The sequence below is a fragment of the Pogonomyrmex barbatus genome, unplaced genomic scaffold (genome assembly GCF_055798465.1).
Source record: "Pogonomyrmex barbatus isolate J1 unplaced genomic scaffold, ASM5579846v1 scaffold21, whole genome shotgun sequence".
NCBI classification, from domain to species: Eukaryota; Metazoa; Arthropoda; class Insecta; order Hymenoptera; family Formicidae; genus Pogonomyrmex; species Pogonomyrmex barbatus.
The window spans coordinates 3,351,084-3,371,012 of record NW_028297118.1 but is presented as its reverse complement, the minus strand read 5'-3'; the positions used below and the strand labels follow the sequence as shown (position 1 = coordinate 3,371,012).

General features: G+C 35.5%; 1 protein-coding gene across 5 annotated transcripts in view; it reads left to right on the top strand.

The window, feature by feature from the left end:
• The window catches only part of ssp3 (short spindle 3), a 40,286-nt gene that overhangs the window by 2,590 nt on the left and 17,767 nt on the right, over nt 1–19,929 (top strand). For all 5 annotated transcript variants that reach the window (XM_089077969.1, XM_089077971.1, XM_089077972.1 and 2 more), the window contains 8 exons: nt 1,277–2,022; nt 2,095–2,575; nt 2,707–2,889; nt 2,971–3,222; nt 3,294–3,740; nt 3,887–3,996; nt 4,065–4,188; nt 10,735–10,898. In XM_089077969.1, coding sequence (XP_088934095.1) covers nt 1,277–2,022; nt 2,095–2,575; nt 2,707–2,889; nt 2,971–3,222; nt 3,294–3,740; nt 3,887–3,996; nt 4,065–4,188; nt 10,735–10,898 — 2,507 coding nt within the window. The remainder of the gene's footprint in view (nt 1–1,276; nt 2,023–2,094; nt 2,576–2,706; nt 2,890–2,970; nt 3,223–3,293; nt 3,741–3,886; nt 3,997–4,064; nt 4,189–10,734; nt 10,899–19,929) is intronic.

Below are 19,929 nucleotides of genomic sequence, written 5' to 3'. Positions count from 1 at the left end.
TACATATATAGCAAAAGAAGAAACAAATTTTCATTTTTGAGACTATATAGAAATTTTGTATATTGTTTTTATTAATAGTTTTATATATGTAATTTTTTGTGGAATTTGTTTATAAACTTGTGATTAATAATATATTCATATAAAGTATCTCTGAAAAAATAATGAGATAATGAATGTAAAGAAGATACATAACTTTTTTAAAAATTATGCAATATGCAATTATATATTTTTTGAAAAACAATTATATTTTTTTTTACATTAATTGATTCAAATTATTAGTCTATGCATAAAAATAGTAAGGTTATAAAATTGTTATAAAAAAATGGACATACAAGCGCGCGCGCGCGCGTGCACAATTTGTCATAAAATATATAAGCTACTTGAAGTTTATATATTTAAAAAGAACAATTTATGAAATGTAAAATGTCTTTTAAATTATTCATTTTTTGATAACTTTAATACTTTTACATGCAAAATGACTAAAGGAATGATATTATATTTTTAATATTATATAAAAAAAATTATATAACTTCATTTAAAAAAAAAAGAGGTATTGTCTTTTTTATTTCTTTCTGAAAGAATCAATAACGATAGTTTCTCTGTTATTTAAGGCTCGGTTCTCTCGCGGCGTGACATGGGTTATGTGACGTCAGAGGCGAGAAATGACATGTAAAAAGTTTCTTGCGTCGTATAGCTTTGTCCTGTACTTTTTCCTTAAAAACATGATATTTTCGTATTCTTAAAACTTGTAAAAAATACCAGGAAATAAGATATCTGTCCAATAAATCACGTAAAAGTGTAAAATAATTCTTAAAGTAATGGTCAGCTAACAAACTAGATCTAGTGATCTGGTAATTTTTGATAGCTAAGCAATGTACCATTATTTCAAGATTTATTTTACACTTTTACATCATTTATTGAACAGATATCTTACTTTCTAGTATTTTTTACAAGTTTTAAGAATACGAAATATCATGTTTTTAAAGGAAAAGGTACAGGACAAAGCTATACGACGCAAGAAACTTTTACGTCATTTTTCGCCTCTGACGTCATAATTCAATATGGCTGCAGAGAGACAACCGAGCCTTAAAGAAATCAGTAATAAATCACAAAAACTGTAAGAAAAAAAGATTCTTCACATTCTTTAATAGTTTTGGAGAAAAGATTTTATAAATTTTATATGATACATCCTATATATGTATAAAATAGCATAATCTAAATTAATCAACAACTGAATTCAAAATTATGTCACGTATAAATGATATATTTTTTTCAGTTATCTGAACAAAACACTTTAAAGAAAGATCAGAATAAAGATATGAACGGATCAGTAGAAGTTTTAACCAAACAAACAGTATCTTCAAAATTAAAAGATGAAAGTGATGGCTGGCAAATAGTAAGGAATCGTTGTAGAAGAGGGAGCACTCATAATTTGAACATGTCTACACGATTTCATAAACCAAGCACTGCACTATCCTTACCAGCTTTATCAATAGAGAGTCCATCAGAAAAGATGAAGAAGACTAGTTACACTCCCGATGGAAACAGCAAACAAAAGAAAAAATGTATTGTAGGAAAAACTGGCAAAAATATGAATAACGAGGTTGAGAAGGTGAAAGGAGAATTTATAACACCTACGATTAAAAGTAATCTTGAAGATACACTTAAAAAAAACACATTAGTTCTGTGTGATACTAATTCAACGTCAGTAATCGCAGCTATCTTTAAAAATGATGCTGAATTACTTGAGAAACGCATACAACAATTTATGGCCGCTCAAGCAGAACGAGAAAGAATCATCTTAGAAGAAGAGAGAAAGACGGAAGAAGCAGATTCTCAAAGATCTCAGCAATTGTCGGACGAAGAAGCATCCTTAAAACGGCAGATTTTAGAATTAGAATCTACTGAAATTGATGTAGATACAGAAACGGATGAAACAGATGGTGAAATGGTTCTCGAAATGGAAGATGAACCTACAGTACCGCTCAATATGGTTGCTGATGATATCAGTTTAGAAGATAGGTAAATAAAAAACTATTGTTTAATATCTCGAGAGGATTGCCAAATTTTTTGTCGACAAAATGAATGTTACAGGTATGAAAATATGTTGGAAGGAATGTCTTGGGCAGAACGAGTTGATACACTTGCGCAATTGCGTGCATTGGTGGCTCGCCATCCCGGGCGTGCTTTGGAACTGCATCAGAAACTTTCATCTCCATCGCGAAAGAGATCGCTTCCTGAAACATTAAGAAGGTATCAAGTAAGACAAGCATGTGCTCAGCATAAACGTGAAAAGTTGCTTATGGAGAAATCGCAACGATTGCGAGAACTATTGAATAAAGTGGAAGACGTCAAAAGTGCAAAAAGTCAATTAATAGAGGACAAGAGGATTAGAATGGAAATGAAGCTTAAAAGAGCGGAGGAAAACAGGACGCAACATTTGTTAGAAATAGTAAGGAAAGCACATGATGAGGACTCGAAGTTGAAGGAAATAGCTTTCATCAATGAGTTGGAGGCACAAAATAAGAGACATGATTTTATGGCATTGTGTCAAGAACAAGAAGAAAGATTGCAAGTACATATTCGTAAACAGATAATACACTTTTAGTAATAAATTTTTTAATAACAAAATTTAGGATTTTTATAGAGAAATTATCGATATATATAGTACATATTATTACGTTTTTAACAAATATAATTATATAGGGTATTCAAGAAGAACGTCAACGTCGTCAAGAAGAGAAAGCTGCCAAAGAAGCTGCAGCTGAAGAACGTCGAAGAGCTTTGGAAGCAGAAAGGCAGTTACGTATACAAAAAATGAAACAGGCACGACGAGAGCGCGAAGAAAGAGTAGGCAAAATGCAGCTCGAAAGAGAAAAGGAACGACAGGTATATAAATTGTTTATATACCAACAAGATATTTTTTATTTTTTAAACAGAGTTTTTAAGTTATGCATTTTAATTTTGTAGGAATTAGCAAGGGAAAAGGCACGAGATCGCGAAGAACGCTTGTCGGCACTTCACGCGGCTCAATTGGCTAATCAAGAAGAATTACAGAAAAAAATAGCGCAAAAGCAGCAAGAATCCGCCAGGCGACATGTAGAAAATATCGAGCATATTCGGCAACGTGCAGTTGAGTCTTCAATTTTAAGATCGGAAGAAGTATCACCTACCCTCAAGTCGTATCCCGCTCAAAAACAATGTTCTCTATGTGGTACGATTGTAAGTATCTCCTGCAATTGCGCAATCCAATTTTTTTTTAACGAGACTTATTCCACTTATATATTTTATAGATATCTAACGAAGTGCATCTTCTAAGCCACTTAAAGGGAAAAACTCATATTGAAGCGGTACGAAATGCGCATGATAATCGCGAGCCGTCGCGAGATGAACTTCAGCGTTTTAATATCGCACAAATACGAGATGTTCCTGTAACTGTAGTCAATAATAATAATGTGAACAACAGCAAGGCTGCAAAAGAGAAGCAAAAAGCGTTGAAACGACGATGCAGAAAAATAAAACAGCGCATGAGCACACGTGGACAGGAATGGGAGGATAAATATAAAAGTGAGACTAATCAGAATTTATCCATCGAATCAATCAATAAAGTCAAATTCCGACGCAATTTGAAAGAATTAGATAGATTATATAATAATCATTCTAAATCAGCGTGGTCAAATATAGCGCTGGCTGCCTTGGAACGCTGCTTGGGGGAAATTGTTCGAGCCTTCTCCAAATCGGTAAATTTCAAACATAACGTAACGTATTTATCTTTGTGTGTGTGTGTGTGGGGGGGGGGGGAGGTGCGGGTGTTTGATAAAGTGATAAAGATTAATACTTTCTTTATGCATTCTCGCATAATTATATCTTGTTTATTTTATTACAGTGTCCACTCGATCAGGATGCTTTTAGGTGTTTAAATGGATTTGACACTTTAACAAATTTATTAAATTTAGGTTTAAATACACAAAATGCATCTTACATTTTCCCGAATAAGTAAGTATAATATAGTAAAATTTGCCAATTAATTTTGTGAAATATTTTCTATGTATATGAAATTTTAGAGCAATCACATTGCTATGTCGAGTTTACAAAGCAGGGATTAATGGAAATATCGAGAATATAGAAGCTATTTTATTAAGCAATAAAATTCTTGTTATTCTGGATTTACTTTTACAACGTTTAGAGGTAAGTTTATATTTATTTTTAGCACTTATTAGATTATTAATCTAATATTAAATCATATTTATATATCCATATGTTATTTACACATATTTTATATATATTTTTTTTTATATACATATTTCAATATACATTATGCATGTATAATCTTATGCGCACGCGTACACACACACACACACACACACACACACACACACATACACACACACACACACACACACACTTGCTTAATAAGAATACCAAAAGTATACAAGTTATATCCGCATCGAGCGGACATAAACGAGCACAACAAGCGTAGTCTTCTAAAGCGAGCTAATGTGGTAGATAGGCATGTAGATTCAGCTTGTTTTGTCTTTTTCTCGCTTTCTTCATTTTTTTTATCTTGTCTCGAAATCGGTAAAGGAGCGACGGTAAGGACAACGTGTCCCTGTCATTCTGTCCATTCTGTCCATTCTGTCCATTCTGTCCATTCTGTTCAACTTGTCAAAATAAGGATTAAGAATCTTGGGGATTCACGATTTCATGTCACGTGATTATCTTTCGAATTCGTTTTGAATGTCGCGGTAGGCACATGTATCGCTTCTCCTGTGAATAAAGGGAATATGATATTCTGACTTCGAAAGATGTACGAAAGTTTAGAGAGAGAGGGAGCAGGAAAGCTGTCCAAATATAAATTCTACCTATAAAGAATAATTACAGCGTAGCATTCATTTATTGTTTATGTTTATATATTTTATTTGATACATTTATTATTAATACATTTGTTCTGGATAATGAGAATATTTTCTTATATTTGTAGATAAGTGTTTTAGAAAATATCATTGTTTAAAAACCTATTAAATTTTATATAGGAGCAAATTTTATTTTATGTAATTACAAATTTTAAATCTTTCTTAATTTTAATGATTTGATGAATTTTTCCATTATCATATAAGATTCTGAAAAATAACTTAAATTCTATTACTTTTTCTAGTGAAAATTATTCGAAGTGAAAGAGTTAAGTATGGATACGAAATCTATAAGCTTATAAATAAAAGTTGCAGTAATGCTATCGTCGCTAAATAATAAGAAAAAGTTTCATTTGTAACAGAATTCATAAACTAGACAGTTATTTATCGTTAATTAAAACTAATATAAATTGTTTCTGTGCTTTCGCATTTAATAATAGTTCCTTCTTCCGAGACTTTGTTATCAGGAAAAAACTTAAAATATAAATTGTAAAAAATTTTATACGCGCACCTTTATCCTTTTTCATCGAATTCGCGGTTCAATTAATTAAAAATATTTGATCACGGCTTGGCATGCGCGGTTGGCAAAACAATATAGTTCGGTTTAATTCGATTTGCATGCGTCTAGCGTTGTCATTTTGTACGTGTCGATGAAATATCGAGTGCCTTATGTAGTTGATTACAAAATAGCTAGATATAATTACTGTCATCGCGTGTTTGCGTTGTTTTTATACTTTTGACATATTTTATAATAGTTTTACGCGACACGATAATAAATACGCGGATTTAGTACGCATCTGATATTTTTATGCAGAATCAAGAAAATGCGATGAAATTTATAAAAAAAAGCATAAGAAGCATTCAATATTTATCAATATTTATCTTCAAGATAATTTATAATAGGACAATTTCTCCTCCCATCTCTCTCTCTCTCTTCCCCTCCCCCCCCCCTCTTCCTTCTTTCCCTCTCAGATTTTTTTCGTTATTTACAGACACATATATATCTCTCTCATCGACGTGAAGATTTACGCTTTTAATAAGACGTATGACCACAGATACAGATCCCACGCATCCTTTTCCTTAGCCGATCATCGCCGCCTCGCTGCCACGAGAACCTCTCGGCGTGATTTCGTCATCGATTCTTCACGCTTCGTAGATACGGCACTGGCGTTATCCTCCTTCCTGTCCCCTCTTCCAAGGATCCCCCTCCGCAAATGCATTAGCGGCGAGAGAGCTTTTAGTGACGTCACCCACATACAGATACGCACGCATGCACGCGTCACGCGCTCTCGCTACGCACACGCACGCACGCACGTACGCACGCACGTGCACACGATGACAGACACACAGCACTCGCGCGGATAGAATTCGGGTTGTACGTACGGTGAAAGGAGAGTCCATCCGCGGGAGAATGTGCGTCAAGTACTTCTGTTTCCACTTCCATCAAGTCCCGGTTTCGAGGACCCGGTCCTAATCTTTTGTCTCGTGCTCCTCCTTTCCTCCTGTCCTGTTGGCACTTTTTTAACGACCTCTTCGCACGTGTAGAATTCATTCTAGAATTCGAAGTGCGTGCTGCAATTTTCCTACCGCAGCCGAAACGACGATTCACGAAATTTTATGATTTTATGAAATCACTCAATGACGGATATTCAAACCTCTTTGTCGCATGAAGGAAAGCTCGCTTGCAAAAATACACTGAAAGAACGCTTCTGCTGAAAGATGTAAAGATTTGATTAAATACAAATCTGAAAATAATTATGTTGTAAGACAAGTTGATGATTGGAAAAATGTAATCAAAAATTTTTCTAGTGTTATGTTCAAGTGTCCTACATAATTATTTTGATGGACCGCCAAAATAATTTTCAAATTTATTTAGCCGAATTTTTAAATACTTGAAGCAAAATCGTTTTTTCCGTGTATGGTAAATTTAATAATAATAATAATAATAATAATAATATTTCTTTTCCTTGCCCGATGCATTGATAAAATGCATTTCATTGTTATTTGATATATTTTTGGTATATTTGTTTGGTATATTTTTTTCTATATACTCTGGTTAATAACAGCATAATAATACAAGATAATACAATATAGTCGAAAGGCACGTGCTCGTTTTATAATCATCTTATAATAACCGTTGAAATTCCGTTTGGTTTAAGCGGATATTCGGAAGAAATTCACCTGTTTTATACAGCATACACCTGTTTTGCCTTTATTGCTCATTCGTTCGTACAGATAATCATCGTGCGCGGCTTTGTTTATCGTTAGATCGTTCGGTATTATTATGGTCAAGCTTGTCTCTTGGACTATACGATACTCGGGATTCTCGAGAAAATGGAGAAGCGAGGGAGTCACCTCGTTACTAAATGGACCAGAAAAAGACGTTGTCGTAAAACGCGATAAAAACTCTCGCCGAATTAAAAATTCAGCGATAAATGGAGATTAGACTCTCCATTGGACTGGTCGGGTTCTCTCGCGTTATCTTTATAACCGCTTGTATCGCCGTGTTTCCCGATGTATACGCGTTTTGGTGCGGTTGAGGTGCGCGATCGAAACGGGAATTCGCTGAATTCGACGTCGACAAGTTGTATATTATAGATTGAAAAGAAATTTATGAAACCGCCAATTTCACCAATTTCTTTTTCGTTTCGATACGTATATCGTCGCGTTTCGTTGGGATCACTCGTTTTCATGTCACTTTCTTTCGACTCGCCGAGTCTCCGAAATATTACTTTTCTTTTATATGGAAATTGAGATTCTATTTTGCCTCTAAAAATAATAAATAGCGAATAGCAATGACTGAATTTACTACTTTGACGTTGGAAGAGAAGAGTTCTCTCTCGCTTGCCTTCGATCAGAACTTTGCGATTTTAAATAGGAAGGCTGTAGGCTATTATCAAAAGGGATTGATATGCTCGTGCAAAGTAAATGTCAAAATAAATGTAAAAATTCTAAAAGTAAAAATTCTATCGAGATCGGCAATGGGAGAAAAAATTCCGATTCGAGTTTCAGTACCTGACAGATTGCGGCGCGTCTCATCTAAGATAAGGATAAGAGTGGTGGTTTTCTAATCGATCCAAAATGTTGAAGAAAATCGAGATAAAGGCTCGCTTTAATTCATTCGACCCCCGCTGGAGTCGAGACAAACTTTCCGATCTGGACCATTACGCAAAGAGACGAATCACGCTAAGGGGTTCGCCAATTCCCCGCGAATGTTTCCCAATCTAGTCCGTCGGCCAAACAAATCTACAGCTATACCGTAAATCGGACGCTCTTTCCCGTGCGATTTACGGGATACGGAATGTAGCTGTGTCCCTTCGAAAATTCATGTATGTATTTATGCGTGACTGCGTCCCAGTGAGCGATGAGCGCGGCAAACGATTTCTCGATGACTGCAAACTGTATTCGTTGACCGTAAAATAAAAAGAGGGGAAAATATAATACGTTCGTATTGTTGTGAGTCAAACGAATTAAATTATTTTTCGAATGATACGTAGATTGATAAAGTAAAGAAGATACGTAACGATTTATAGTAAACGCTAGTCACGTTGTTTGTTAAACGCAAAGTGCAAAACGTACGTGTGAAAAATATACGTGCGATGACGTGCTATAGAGCGCGCACGCACGTGCTGTCAGCCACGAATCTCCTTTATTTTTCAATTTCAACGTATATATTTTCGTATATATTTTAAGTTTAACATACCCCCCCCCCCCCCCATCGAGGAAAAAATGTAAATTTACAATGTTTATTATATCGGCGATAAATATAAATATAAATATAAATATACGTTTAGCAAACTTTCTGCTTTTGGCGATCTGTCGTGTAACAATTGCGGGAGAAAGCGGGAACGATAAATGCGGATAAAATGTGAAATATGAATGCGAGCATATACGCGTGTTAATATACGCGTGTTAATTTATTATAGAACGCTATTATATTTTATCAACTCTGAGATTCTCATAGAATCTTCTCTAAGATTTTCCTCTCATCGGTTCGCTCTTTCCCTGACGCTCGGTTTGGAAAGAACTGGATTAACATAAAAGCATCTCCCGTTTATGGTCGTACATATCCCGATATATGTGTGTTCCTCGAATTTTCAATGTTGTGCTGGCGTCTTGTTTTCAGTCGCTCCGTATCGAAGAGTCGTGGCAGCTCTTTTTTTTCTCTCTCTCTCTGGGATGGGATTGAATTTGTCAAGGCAGTGGTCAAACCACTTTTTAATGTTTCGTAGGAGATTATTTCGCTACCTCTTATGAGCGGCTGGTTCGTAACATTATCTCTTCCATCCCAAGTCCCAAGCCAGGCGCAACAATAGTTCTTAAAAGATTATGTGTACGTTTTCTGCCTTGTGTTGTCTGCCACGATATCGTGAATCTCTCAAAAATCAATAACAAACCGATGCTTAGGGTCGTTGTTGAAGTACTCAAAAGTGGTACTTGGATTTATGTTATACTCTCTCATAAAAGTTATAAAAAATATCGTAAAAAAGAAATTGTTTAACGCAAATGAGAATTTTACAAACGAGCGAGAATTTTCAAATCAAAGGATCAATAAAAAATTTTCATCTGCGTAAACATTTGAGAAATCGTAGATCATAGCAGTTGATTTCATTTTTAATCGATCGAAATCTAAGTTTAAGTCTTTCGACCTGCGACCTGCGGTATATTCGTTTGCGATATATTCATGGCGGTCTAGAAGTTAAATAAAAGTGGACAAACGTGTAGTATACGACTTTTCGATAGAATTCCTCGAACGGCTTATCGAGACCGAGGCTAAACCGTTTAGGACCCATATTCCTGTCTTCGGAATCCTTATCGAAACCCTTTGACTCGTTACTACTAATTTAGCGTTCCGAATACTACGTGTACTATCCAACAAACTTGCTCGGTCTACAACGGGTCTGTAACAATGACTCGATGTAGGAAGGAATTCTCCTCAAAAATTTGAAAAATATGCTACAATTTCTTTAATTTCTTCAGCCACAGTGATGTAAGAAATTTACTGACACCTTCTTGCGAGATATATATATATATATATATATATAAAATGACTTGTTTATCGGTGCTTTCTTCCATCTCGTTCACGTTCACGTTCACGAAAGTCTTTAATATAATTTAAAATTTGTTTAAGTAGCAGGCACATTTGGCATGTCGATATGATCGAGATGAGTCTTTCCCCCCCTTTTTTTTTTCTTTTTCTCTTTCTTTTCGATAAACCTTTCGTCATTTTAATTGCGACGCGTAATCGTATATGCGGTCTAATGGATTCTAGCTCTCACATTTCTCGCTGTATCTTAGATACCCTACCCCATTTTCATTTGCTACGATTCTCTTTTTCAGTACAAAATACAAATACATACGTCTCTTGTTGGTCACAAATCTTTCTCTTCAGATTTTGAATAAATGTTAATAATTCTGATGCATGTGTTTGTTTGTTTTCGACAATATTTTGATTTGAATAGAGATTATGATAGAAGAAGACAGAGTATAAGATGGAAACAGAATTGGAGAGAATGTTGAAGATACTCTTGCGATTTTGCTTCTCTTTGCGCATTTAACATCGCGATTTATTCCAGAATTGTGATTATTTGCAACGAGACGCAAAAATTTCTTTAAGAGTCTTTCAACATCCTCTCTTCTTATAATCGATATCGAGTGTACAATTCCATGTTGTAAAAATATCTAAAAATATTGGATTAAGAAGTAGAAAATAAAAATGTCATATAAATACGCCATTGTTTCTCACGTTTTGTAGATTTGTAGAATGTTTTCGTAAAGGTGTTAAATTTTTTCGTTACTATTGCGTTTCTCTTCCTCTCGGCAGATTCTGACTAGTCTCGACGACCACGCTCAGACTCAGGATGTATCCGCCAATTCAACCGGAAATGGTACGGTAGCCGCCAACGCGACGCAATTGCTGTACAGCCTGATCCCTGAAGAGCCCTTTGAGAAAATAGCCTTGCAGACTCGTGTTCAAGATATTGCCGGGTAAGTCTCTCAAACGCTCAATTTATGACTATAGTCTTATACTACGTGATCTTGAAACTCCGATATTGACGTTGCGTAAGAACCCAATCCTTTTAAATGATAATAACCTTTTTATTAGCGCATATATTTGTGATGAAAGTGCTGAATGTCGTGGAAGAATTACATTACTTTGCATTACGGCTCGAATTTATTGATTTATTTAATTTTAATATTTCTAATATTTCATAATTTTGTGATCTGTTTTGCATTCCAATATAAAAAATGTCTCCACGTGATTTTTGTCCACGTGATTTGTTTTTTTTTTTTTTCATAAAGAAAGAAGAAAGAAATTTTTTTTTGTAATGTTTACCTATTTTTAAAATATTTATTTTTCTAATTTAAAAGTTCCAAAATTAATTTAAAAGTTTTTTATTAATTTTAAAAATTGCTGCTAACGCTCATGCAAGATTTATTAATTATTCATGTAATTTTTAAAAAATATTGTTACTAAATTGAAATCTATTTTTAATTTTAAAAACTGTGTTTTAAACATATTTTAAACATATTAGTAACACATTGCGTGCAACATCCAAATAATTTGATATTCGTTAGCACAAATACTAAATATTTAATTCATAAATAACCATTTTATTATATTGTTGTTGTTATTACTGTTGTTAAATATTCTATAAAAATTATAATCTTACGATATCTTGAAAAATTTATAAGAAAAAAATCGCTTAATATGTAGACTTGATACTTCGACAAACAATTTATATGTTTGTAATTCAAAAAGGTTAATAACAACGCTAATAATTGCACTATGAAGAATAGGTACTCGATTATTAGTTAAAAATGGCGGACCATTAAAATTAATCTCGATAGACGAACGAAGTATTATTTCACTGATTAGGATAATCGAGGTATAATTAGCAGTGTTCCACTTCTTTCTGGATGATACGAACGCTCTACGTAATGGCGAGCAATCATCTACAATGAAATCGTAACTTTTGTAACGTGTCTTTACGTATCTTCCCATATCTTTTTTTATAGAATTCTTCGATAAAAGAGCTAAAGCCGCTAAAGTGGTATTTTTAATGAAAAAAAAAAGAAAAAAAGAAATATTATTGAAAAAAATGACGACAAAACGTAGAGCATTTTTAAAGAGAGAATAATGGTGACGAGCGATATCACAAATTTCGCGAAACGTAAGAAATGTGCGAAAAAAGTTTCGCACGTTTGCTCGTTCTCTTTATCTCCTCCGTTTTTCGTCGATCGACGATGAATCTTCGTCTTTTTCATCAAAGTTGTTAGCGACCGACGGGTTTTCACTGGGCATTTTATACGCACTTGCTCGCTCGCGAACGCTGCTCTCGTCCGAAATCCGCATCTTTGATCTGAGGTTGAGTGATTCGTTGCGCAAACACATCGTTTAAGACGACGTACTCCTTTGAATGGTACAAAAGAATACTCGGCGTGTGCTTTTCGAGGCATCCTGACCGGACCACCCTGTCTGAAAATATAACCGCGTTGTGTCGCGCCAATACCGAACTTAATACGCGAGTCACACGAAGTGACGAGACGCAGACTGTGTTTTCGTTGCATCTCGCGCGAGATCCGATCTTTGCCGGAGTGACGTTTCGCACCTGGGTCAACTTCCTCCGCGAGGACCCCCCAAAACGCCGGTTTAACCCCTTTGCGCTTCTCCGCCGTCTTCTTTTATCTTTTCGTCGGAGGAAAGAACGTTACGCGTCGAGCGCGTCATCGCATGATTAATAAAATCAGGAAAAATATTTCTCTAGATATCTCAGAATACATCGGAGAAGAGGAATTTTTACGTCGAGAGAGAGATTTTATGTAATGAAGTAAATTTTAGTCGAAATCGCGCTCTACTTGACCAAAGTAACAGTCGAATAGTTTTATATATATATATATATATATATAGTAGTTTGAATTATCTTGATTTTACCAAGATGGAAAGGAGCGCTCTTTATGATGAAAAAAATCGCACGTTTAAAGTTACGCAATAATTCCCGTTAGTATGTGAGATAGTATCGCGTAACAAAAAAAATCCTAGATTCACCGTCTTCTTCTGGCGTACTTTACAGTTGGGTGAATCTGCGAATTTCACCTTCACCAAATGTACCGTCTGGCCTTGTATAATGAATGACGAAGGTGCGATCAGAATTATTGTCGACCGCGCGCACCGGTAGTGGGATTATTATGATTAATTTCCTGCCGATGTGCGAGAAAGGCCTAGTCACGATTTTTACTCAGCGGCGAGGTTGCTTTTCGCTCGTGTGTCTTTAAAGTGCGCAGATGTGTAACGGCGATCGATCATTTTGTACGTCGTAATACTTATTTGACGGTCGTTAAGTGCACTCGCCGTCACTCCTTCTCTGAAAAATAATGCGCCATCTTTTTTGCATACTGGTACCGATTTTTCCTTCCACTCGGTACCGAGTAATGTACGACGACTCGTAATGTTTCCCGATGTTCCCGATTTCGAGGAAGAAGAGTAATTTTACAGCGAGCGGTATGAACGATGGACGATGATCACTTACACTTACACGGTCCAAATTCGAGGATTCCTATTGGATTCGTACTAGATAATCTTATCAAATAATAATTCGATGACATTTAATATATGTCGGCGTGTTAATAAGTCATGGTAACGTCATGATGGTAACGATATGCGAATATCACATCTGTTTGTACGTAAACAGCCAAAAGTAATAATACGATATTTATATAACTCTTCTTCGCCTCTTTCGGCTTAGCAAATTATTTGTATTTTGTATATAAATTTTCAATTGATATTAATTATTATAAAGTATCAAATATCAAATACATGTTTGCTTAGATTTCTTTCTATATGTTTTTTAATAAGTAAAGAGATTTTTTTGAATATGATTCTCCCTGGCGATATAAATTTTTGATATGACATAGAAAATATAATTATCATTAGGTTTTATCGATGCACGCGTCAGTATCTCTTAAACTTTTTGATAGTATATGAATGGCTTTATAAAGTAACAGATGCGCCATACAAAGATAAGCAGATAAAAAATGCGTATGTTTGCCTATCAACCTTTTATCCGCGTTAGTCCCCGCGTATCTCTCCGTGATCTTTTAGCAAAGAGGTGCCGATGGTGGCGGCTCTACCAAGGATCATTTCCCCTGTTTCCCTTCTTTTTCTTTAATGTCAACAATGTCAAAGACAAATGAGCTTTTTGTCGTAAAATACATCCCTGGATCATAGAGAATCGCGTCCCGCTGCTGTTTCTACGTGCGGTGTGTGTGCGTGCGTGCGTGCGTGCGTGCGTGCGTGCGTGCGTGCGTGTGTGTGTGTGTGTGTGTGTGTGTGTGTGTGTGTGTGTGTGTGTGTGTGTGTGTGTGTGTGTGTGTGTGTGTGTGTGTGTGAACACGACGTACACATAAAATACAAATAACGCATACATCGGTATACACTTCCACTATTTTAAAAAAAAATAATATATTAGTTTTCAAGAAAATTTGATAAAAAGGTGAACATTCACGCTTACTATATTATACTTATCGTTATTTATTTATGTATATATATGTTTATATATTTTGTTATGTTTTTACTTTAACAACGTGAAAAATATATTTACGGAGAATATGTCAAAAATATTTATGGAGAATATATTAAAAGTTATCACAAGGCAAGAAATAAACAAACGAATAATTATAAAGGCAATCAATGGTCGACTCGGTGTCGATCGGAACTCGAGCTGCTGAACCGTCGGCTGTAATTGGTAGAGAAGAAGCGCCATAGAAAAATCAAGTTCGCAAACACTTTTACCGCTAATCTCGATAGGCCAGAAGGAGGAACTCGTCTCGCACTAAGATCTATGCTATCTTTCAATCGGGACGAATCAAGCGAATAATTCGCGAGCAAACGATGCCCCAAGCACTTGGCCAAATCCTATCCGCTCTTACTTTTTTGTTTCGTACGATTTCGATGAAAGCACAAATAAAATTAACTAAACTCATAGCTGCGCGAGTATTAATTATTCTATGGCTGACATCAGAAAAATACAATATACTTTTTGTAAATTTTACAATTGAGAAACACTGCTTTTCGATTATTTTTTTTTTCCTTTTTTGCATTATAAAGAATCGAAAGTAGCTTGAATGTTCTTTTTATATATTATTATCAATGTTAATTAAAATTTAAGAAGAGATATAATACATGTTGAAATCAATTCTGTATATAAACTGTTATTTTTATTTTTTATAATTTTTAACATTGACTATTTTAATATCCAAGCTTTAGCATTGACTTTTAAACTTTTGTCTGTAAAGAATTACTCAAAATATCGCAATCGTATTATTGCAAATTTTGTGTATGCGATTTAAAAGAAAAATCGTGTCTACTACTTGGAAAAATCTGAAAAACTTTGAATTCTTAAAAAATTTGTTTATGTCTTGAAAAATCAGAGAATACACAATAACACTTTTTATTAATAAACATAGTAAGATTAAACATATAATTTGCGCACTGTTTACAGCGCTGATTGTCATGAGTCTTATTATTATTGTCCATTATTAAATATATAATACATTAACAACACTAACAATTACTTTTTTATCTGAAATGTTTAATAAATTGTTTTGAAAATCAGAGAATTCTCAGGGAATTTTTGTCGGGTAGACAAAATCTTTAGAGAACAATTCGATGTTTTAAACTTTCAGTAATAAAGACATTGAATGCTAGCCGATATGAATACAATACGACGTGAAAATTGTTCGATTTGAAAATTGTTATATGCTTCTTAAAATATCTATCTTCCCTCCGTGCACCCGAGATAAATCACAGTTTGCATTGGTTAATTGGAAACGGATGTAGAAGGAACACGATGCGATCTCGCTTTTTGTTTCTCTTCGCGGCACGAGGATTAAATGGGCTTTTGATCAGCTTGTCGACGTCCACGAGTCTAAATTTTCCTTGGCCCGCCCGCGGCTTTCCGTTTCTCGTGTCCCCCGTTTATTGTTGTAAAGAATTAAAGGACTACGTCTTAATCGCACGTAGGAATAACGCACCTTCTATCAAACTAGCGCTTTTAAGACTACGTAATTATCATGCATAATCAAAGTGGATGGGAGAATTATTGCATTGGAATAATTCAATTATTGCATTTGCGCTTGGATTATGCTACAAGATCGCACAAATCGTTTGGAAATATAAAGACGATATTTTGTCCCAAAATTGAAAAAAATGACAAATTGATTTTTTCTTGTCTTCTCTCAATTACTATTAAAGTTATTACAAATTTCTAAAATCCTTATAAAAATCAATTATTACATGTAAATTTTTTACATTTAAAATATTCAATTGAGTCTATAAGAATCAATGCAAATTTAGAAATTAAATCATCGTTTACACGGATGCAGAAAAAATAGTAATAAAACAGTCTACATAAATAATTTTTGCGTATTTGTCAATCTATCAACGTATACCTATAAAGGTACACGATGCCATATACCTTTCAAAATTGGCAATTATAATTAAGAAATAAAAAGGCTCTTGCAGAGCCTCAAATAAAATGATAAATCATCGATTGTTATATTTTTCCAAAGGAACAGAAATGTTTAGCTGCCGACATGCGATGTTTTTATCTGTCTCTTTTCGTACCACGGACAAAACGATCACTCGTTTAACTCGTCGCAAAAATGATTCGCGACAACATAATCGTCAGGCAACAGGCAACATCAAACTGTCGCATTAATTAATGCGCCGCCTAGGCGAGCGACGGCTCGCGCATTTACTTAACGTAATAAGGTTCACGGCGGCTTCTTCTCCTGCTTGCCTCCTCGCTCGCGCGAGGTAGGTAGGTAGGTAGGTAGGTAGGTAGGTAGATAGATAGATAGATAGATAGATAGATAGATAGATAGATAGATAGATAGATAGATAGATAGATAGATAGATAAATAGATAGATAGCCAGAATTTATTACGAAAATGAAAAGGCTACGTTTTAGTCGTGCAACCTGATTAAATCGGGAGTCGCGCGAAACGAGGTTAGATGCGAAACGACGGCGCGCCGGTCTCTTCCCCTTTGAAGAGCGGCGGGCGAAATCTATTTTATTAATATAACGGCGCTGCTGTTTGATCTGATAATTTAGTTTCGCCGTCCTAAAGAGCATCCTCCCCCTTTTTATTTTTTTTTTCCTTCCTCTCACCCGCCGACGCCAAAGCTCCGGCGTTCTCGCGAGCGCATCTCGCATAAGCGCACGCTACATCGACATTTCCCTGTGGGCATTTTTGGACTTCTTTCTCGCCCCGTGACCCCTCCTCGCTCTCCGCCTTATCGATTTTATGCAAATAGATTCGCCGCGCAATTTTATCGTGATCACGAAGAAGAAAGCGGCAACAAACATCGATACGCGACAAGATTCTGTACGGTAGACTTTTTTGTATATATATTAAAGTATCTCGTATAAGAATATTTTAATAATAATAATAATAATATACACGATTCATATTGTTTCTTTCAACGTTTCTCTTTTTCATCAACTTTTTACTTTATCCGAAAATTGTAACGTGTCAGTAACGTGTCGGATCTGTCATTCGGATAATTCGGTTGGGTAAAATGGCAGAGGAGGAACGTAACGCATGGACATTTTTGGAATCACAGTCGGAAAATATAGTCCGCGTGTGTCTTCTCGTCGAGGGAGATTGTGGAAAAAGGAACGGGTAGCTCTCTAATCGGTGAAATCGGCGCGTCGCCGACCAAAAACCGATAACGTTTTGGACGCGGTCCAAACGGGTGCCGGAGTCGCGGGCACCTGCCACGTTCGTCGTTGACGAGGGCGGCTTTACGTGCGTCTAAAAGCACGCGAGGGTGGGCCCGGCGTAGAACCGGCAAGATCATCGGTGGTCGCGAAAGAAAGGGGGGAGAAGAAGAAAAAACATCGCGGGGGTGAATGAGCGAGGCGGACTGGGTACGTAATCTGCTAATGGACTGCTCTCCTCCCCCTTGTCTCGTTCCCTCCTCTACGTTCCCTCTCTGTTTCTCCTCGTCCAAATTCACCCTCGGCCGGTATAGCCTCCCCCTCCTCCCCCCCCTCTCTCTCTCTCTCTCTCTCTCTCTCTCTCTCTCAACCCTCCTTCGTATGGCTCATCCCTCCTCATGCCTCTTTCTCTTTTTCTCTTTCTTTCTGTATGCCGAGCTATCGGCGACCTACGCGCAACACGCCCAGTCGTTTGCTATTCTTCGTATTTTCGTTGCGTTCCTTTTTTCTACGTGTTGCTCGCAGGATTGGTCGATACACCACGAATCGGTTTAGCACAGGCTCGTACACAGGGTGTTGAAAAATTACACGTACAAACTTTGAGAATCGTATTCGAGAGAACTTGAGAATGAGAAGAGAACGGAGTTTTTGTAAACGTGAACACGTAAAAACTTTTTTTTTTGTCGAATTGATTGAAGAAAGAAATGGCTCTTCTTCGCGAATTCAATTTAACAAATAAAATACATATAACTCTTTGTATCTCTTTGTATATAACTTGAACTTAAATTTTATCTATTAAATTTTACTATTTTGATTTACATTTTAAATAAAAATCAGGCAAAGAATAATAATTTCGCAAAGAAAAATCGTTTCCAGATACGAAGAAATGAACGTAGAATAGCTTTTCTAAGTACATACATGTGACGTACATTAATTAGAATTTTTTTCGCGAGTTTGACGTGATTCTTATACAAGTTTCGCATTAATGAAACAAAAGATTACTTGCTTTCCACCAAAACTTTAATATTGATTTTAAAGACGGTGAAATAACTGTATTTTCACAAAAATACGCATGTTTAACGTAATGAATATAAATTGCGTGCGCGACTCGTATTTAATTAACTTCTTTTCATATTGGAATTCAGACATTGCAAATAGCCAACTAAATATTACATTGAATCCGCAAATGACAGGTGGTATCGTTCGCACGCATAAATAATGAGTTAAATTATTACCGACAATGCGCGCTGGCCAAATTAATTATGATGACATTGTATTTTATCTTGTAAACGTTACGTGTGCACAAGCGATAAGTCCTTCTCACTTTCCAATTATTATTAATTATCGGATCGACTGCATAATGCATGCGACGTTTTATTTTAAAAGCACACGGATATACAATTTTAACGATGGCAGATTTTAAAGCGCGCGTTTTTTCTGCATCGCAAATGTTTCTGTCAGTATACAAAGAGAATGCTGCAGATTTTTACCAGCTTTTTTTTAGCTATTAACCTTCTTTTAAATGAGATGAAACTGGCTTGTTTTAAAAGTGGTGCAAATTTAGTTTCATCAAATCTTGCCAGAATAGACCACAGTGCCACTTATAACGACATCTTATTACTATTTATCACGTTTCAAAATTGCTAATCTATTGCTTTTATTATATGACAATTATAGACAAGCAATTTATTTTATAATTTTGACACATTAGACACTTTCTATTTACGTCACATATTTGTACTAATGTCGGCAGATTTGCATTTATATTTGACTCGTGTATTCGCCGAGATAAATTGTTATTGTTGCCACGTTTGAAACCGTTTGAAGCTATCTTAGATTTCGTTATAAATTTAAGATAAATGCTTCTTAGTTTGGCGATTCAGCGTCAATTTAGACAGCAGATGCACTTGAAGTATCAGCTGGCATTGCCGGGTGTTGGTCAGTGATTCATTTCCGAAGCCTTCTCACTCGTGTCATATTCATTCCCAAAGAGGAGCGCATCCTTTAATCTTCTACAACAACCTAGCATTTAACCTAGCATTTTTAGTTAGTTGTTTCGAAATGGTAATAGAAACTGAATAAGAAACGAGTGTTGGCGGAACAATTGTTTACAAATGTAAGATGAGATTATAATCAAGTAATATCTGCAAAAAAATTTCATCAAGAAAATTGGCTTCAAATCAAGGTTTTTAATTTCATTAAAAATTAATTTTTAAGCTCGCGTCAGACTTCCAACTTTCCAGGGTGGAGGAAAAGGATCTTGAACAATAATAGTGCTGTCAACGACAGCAATG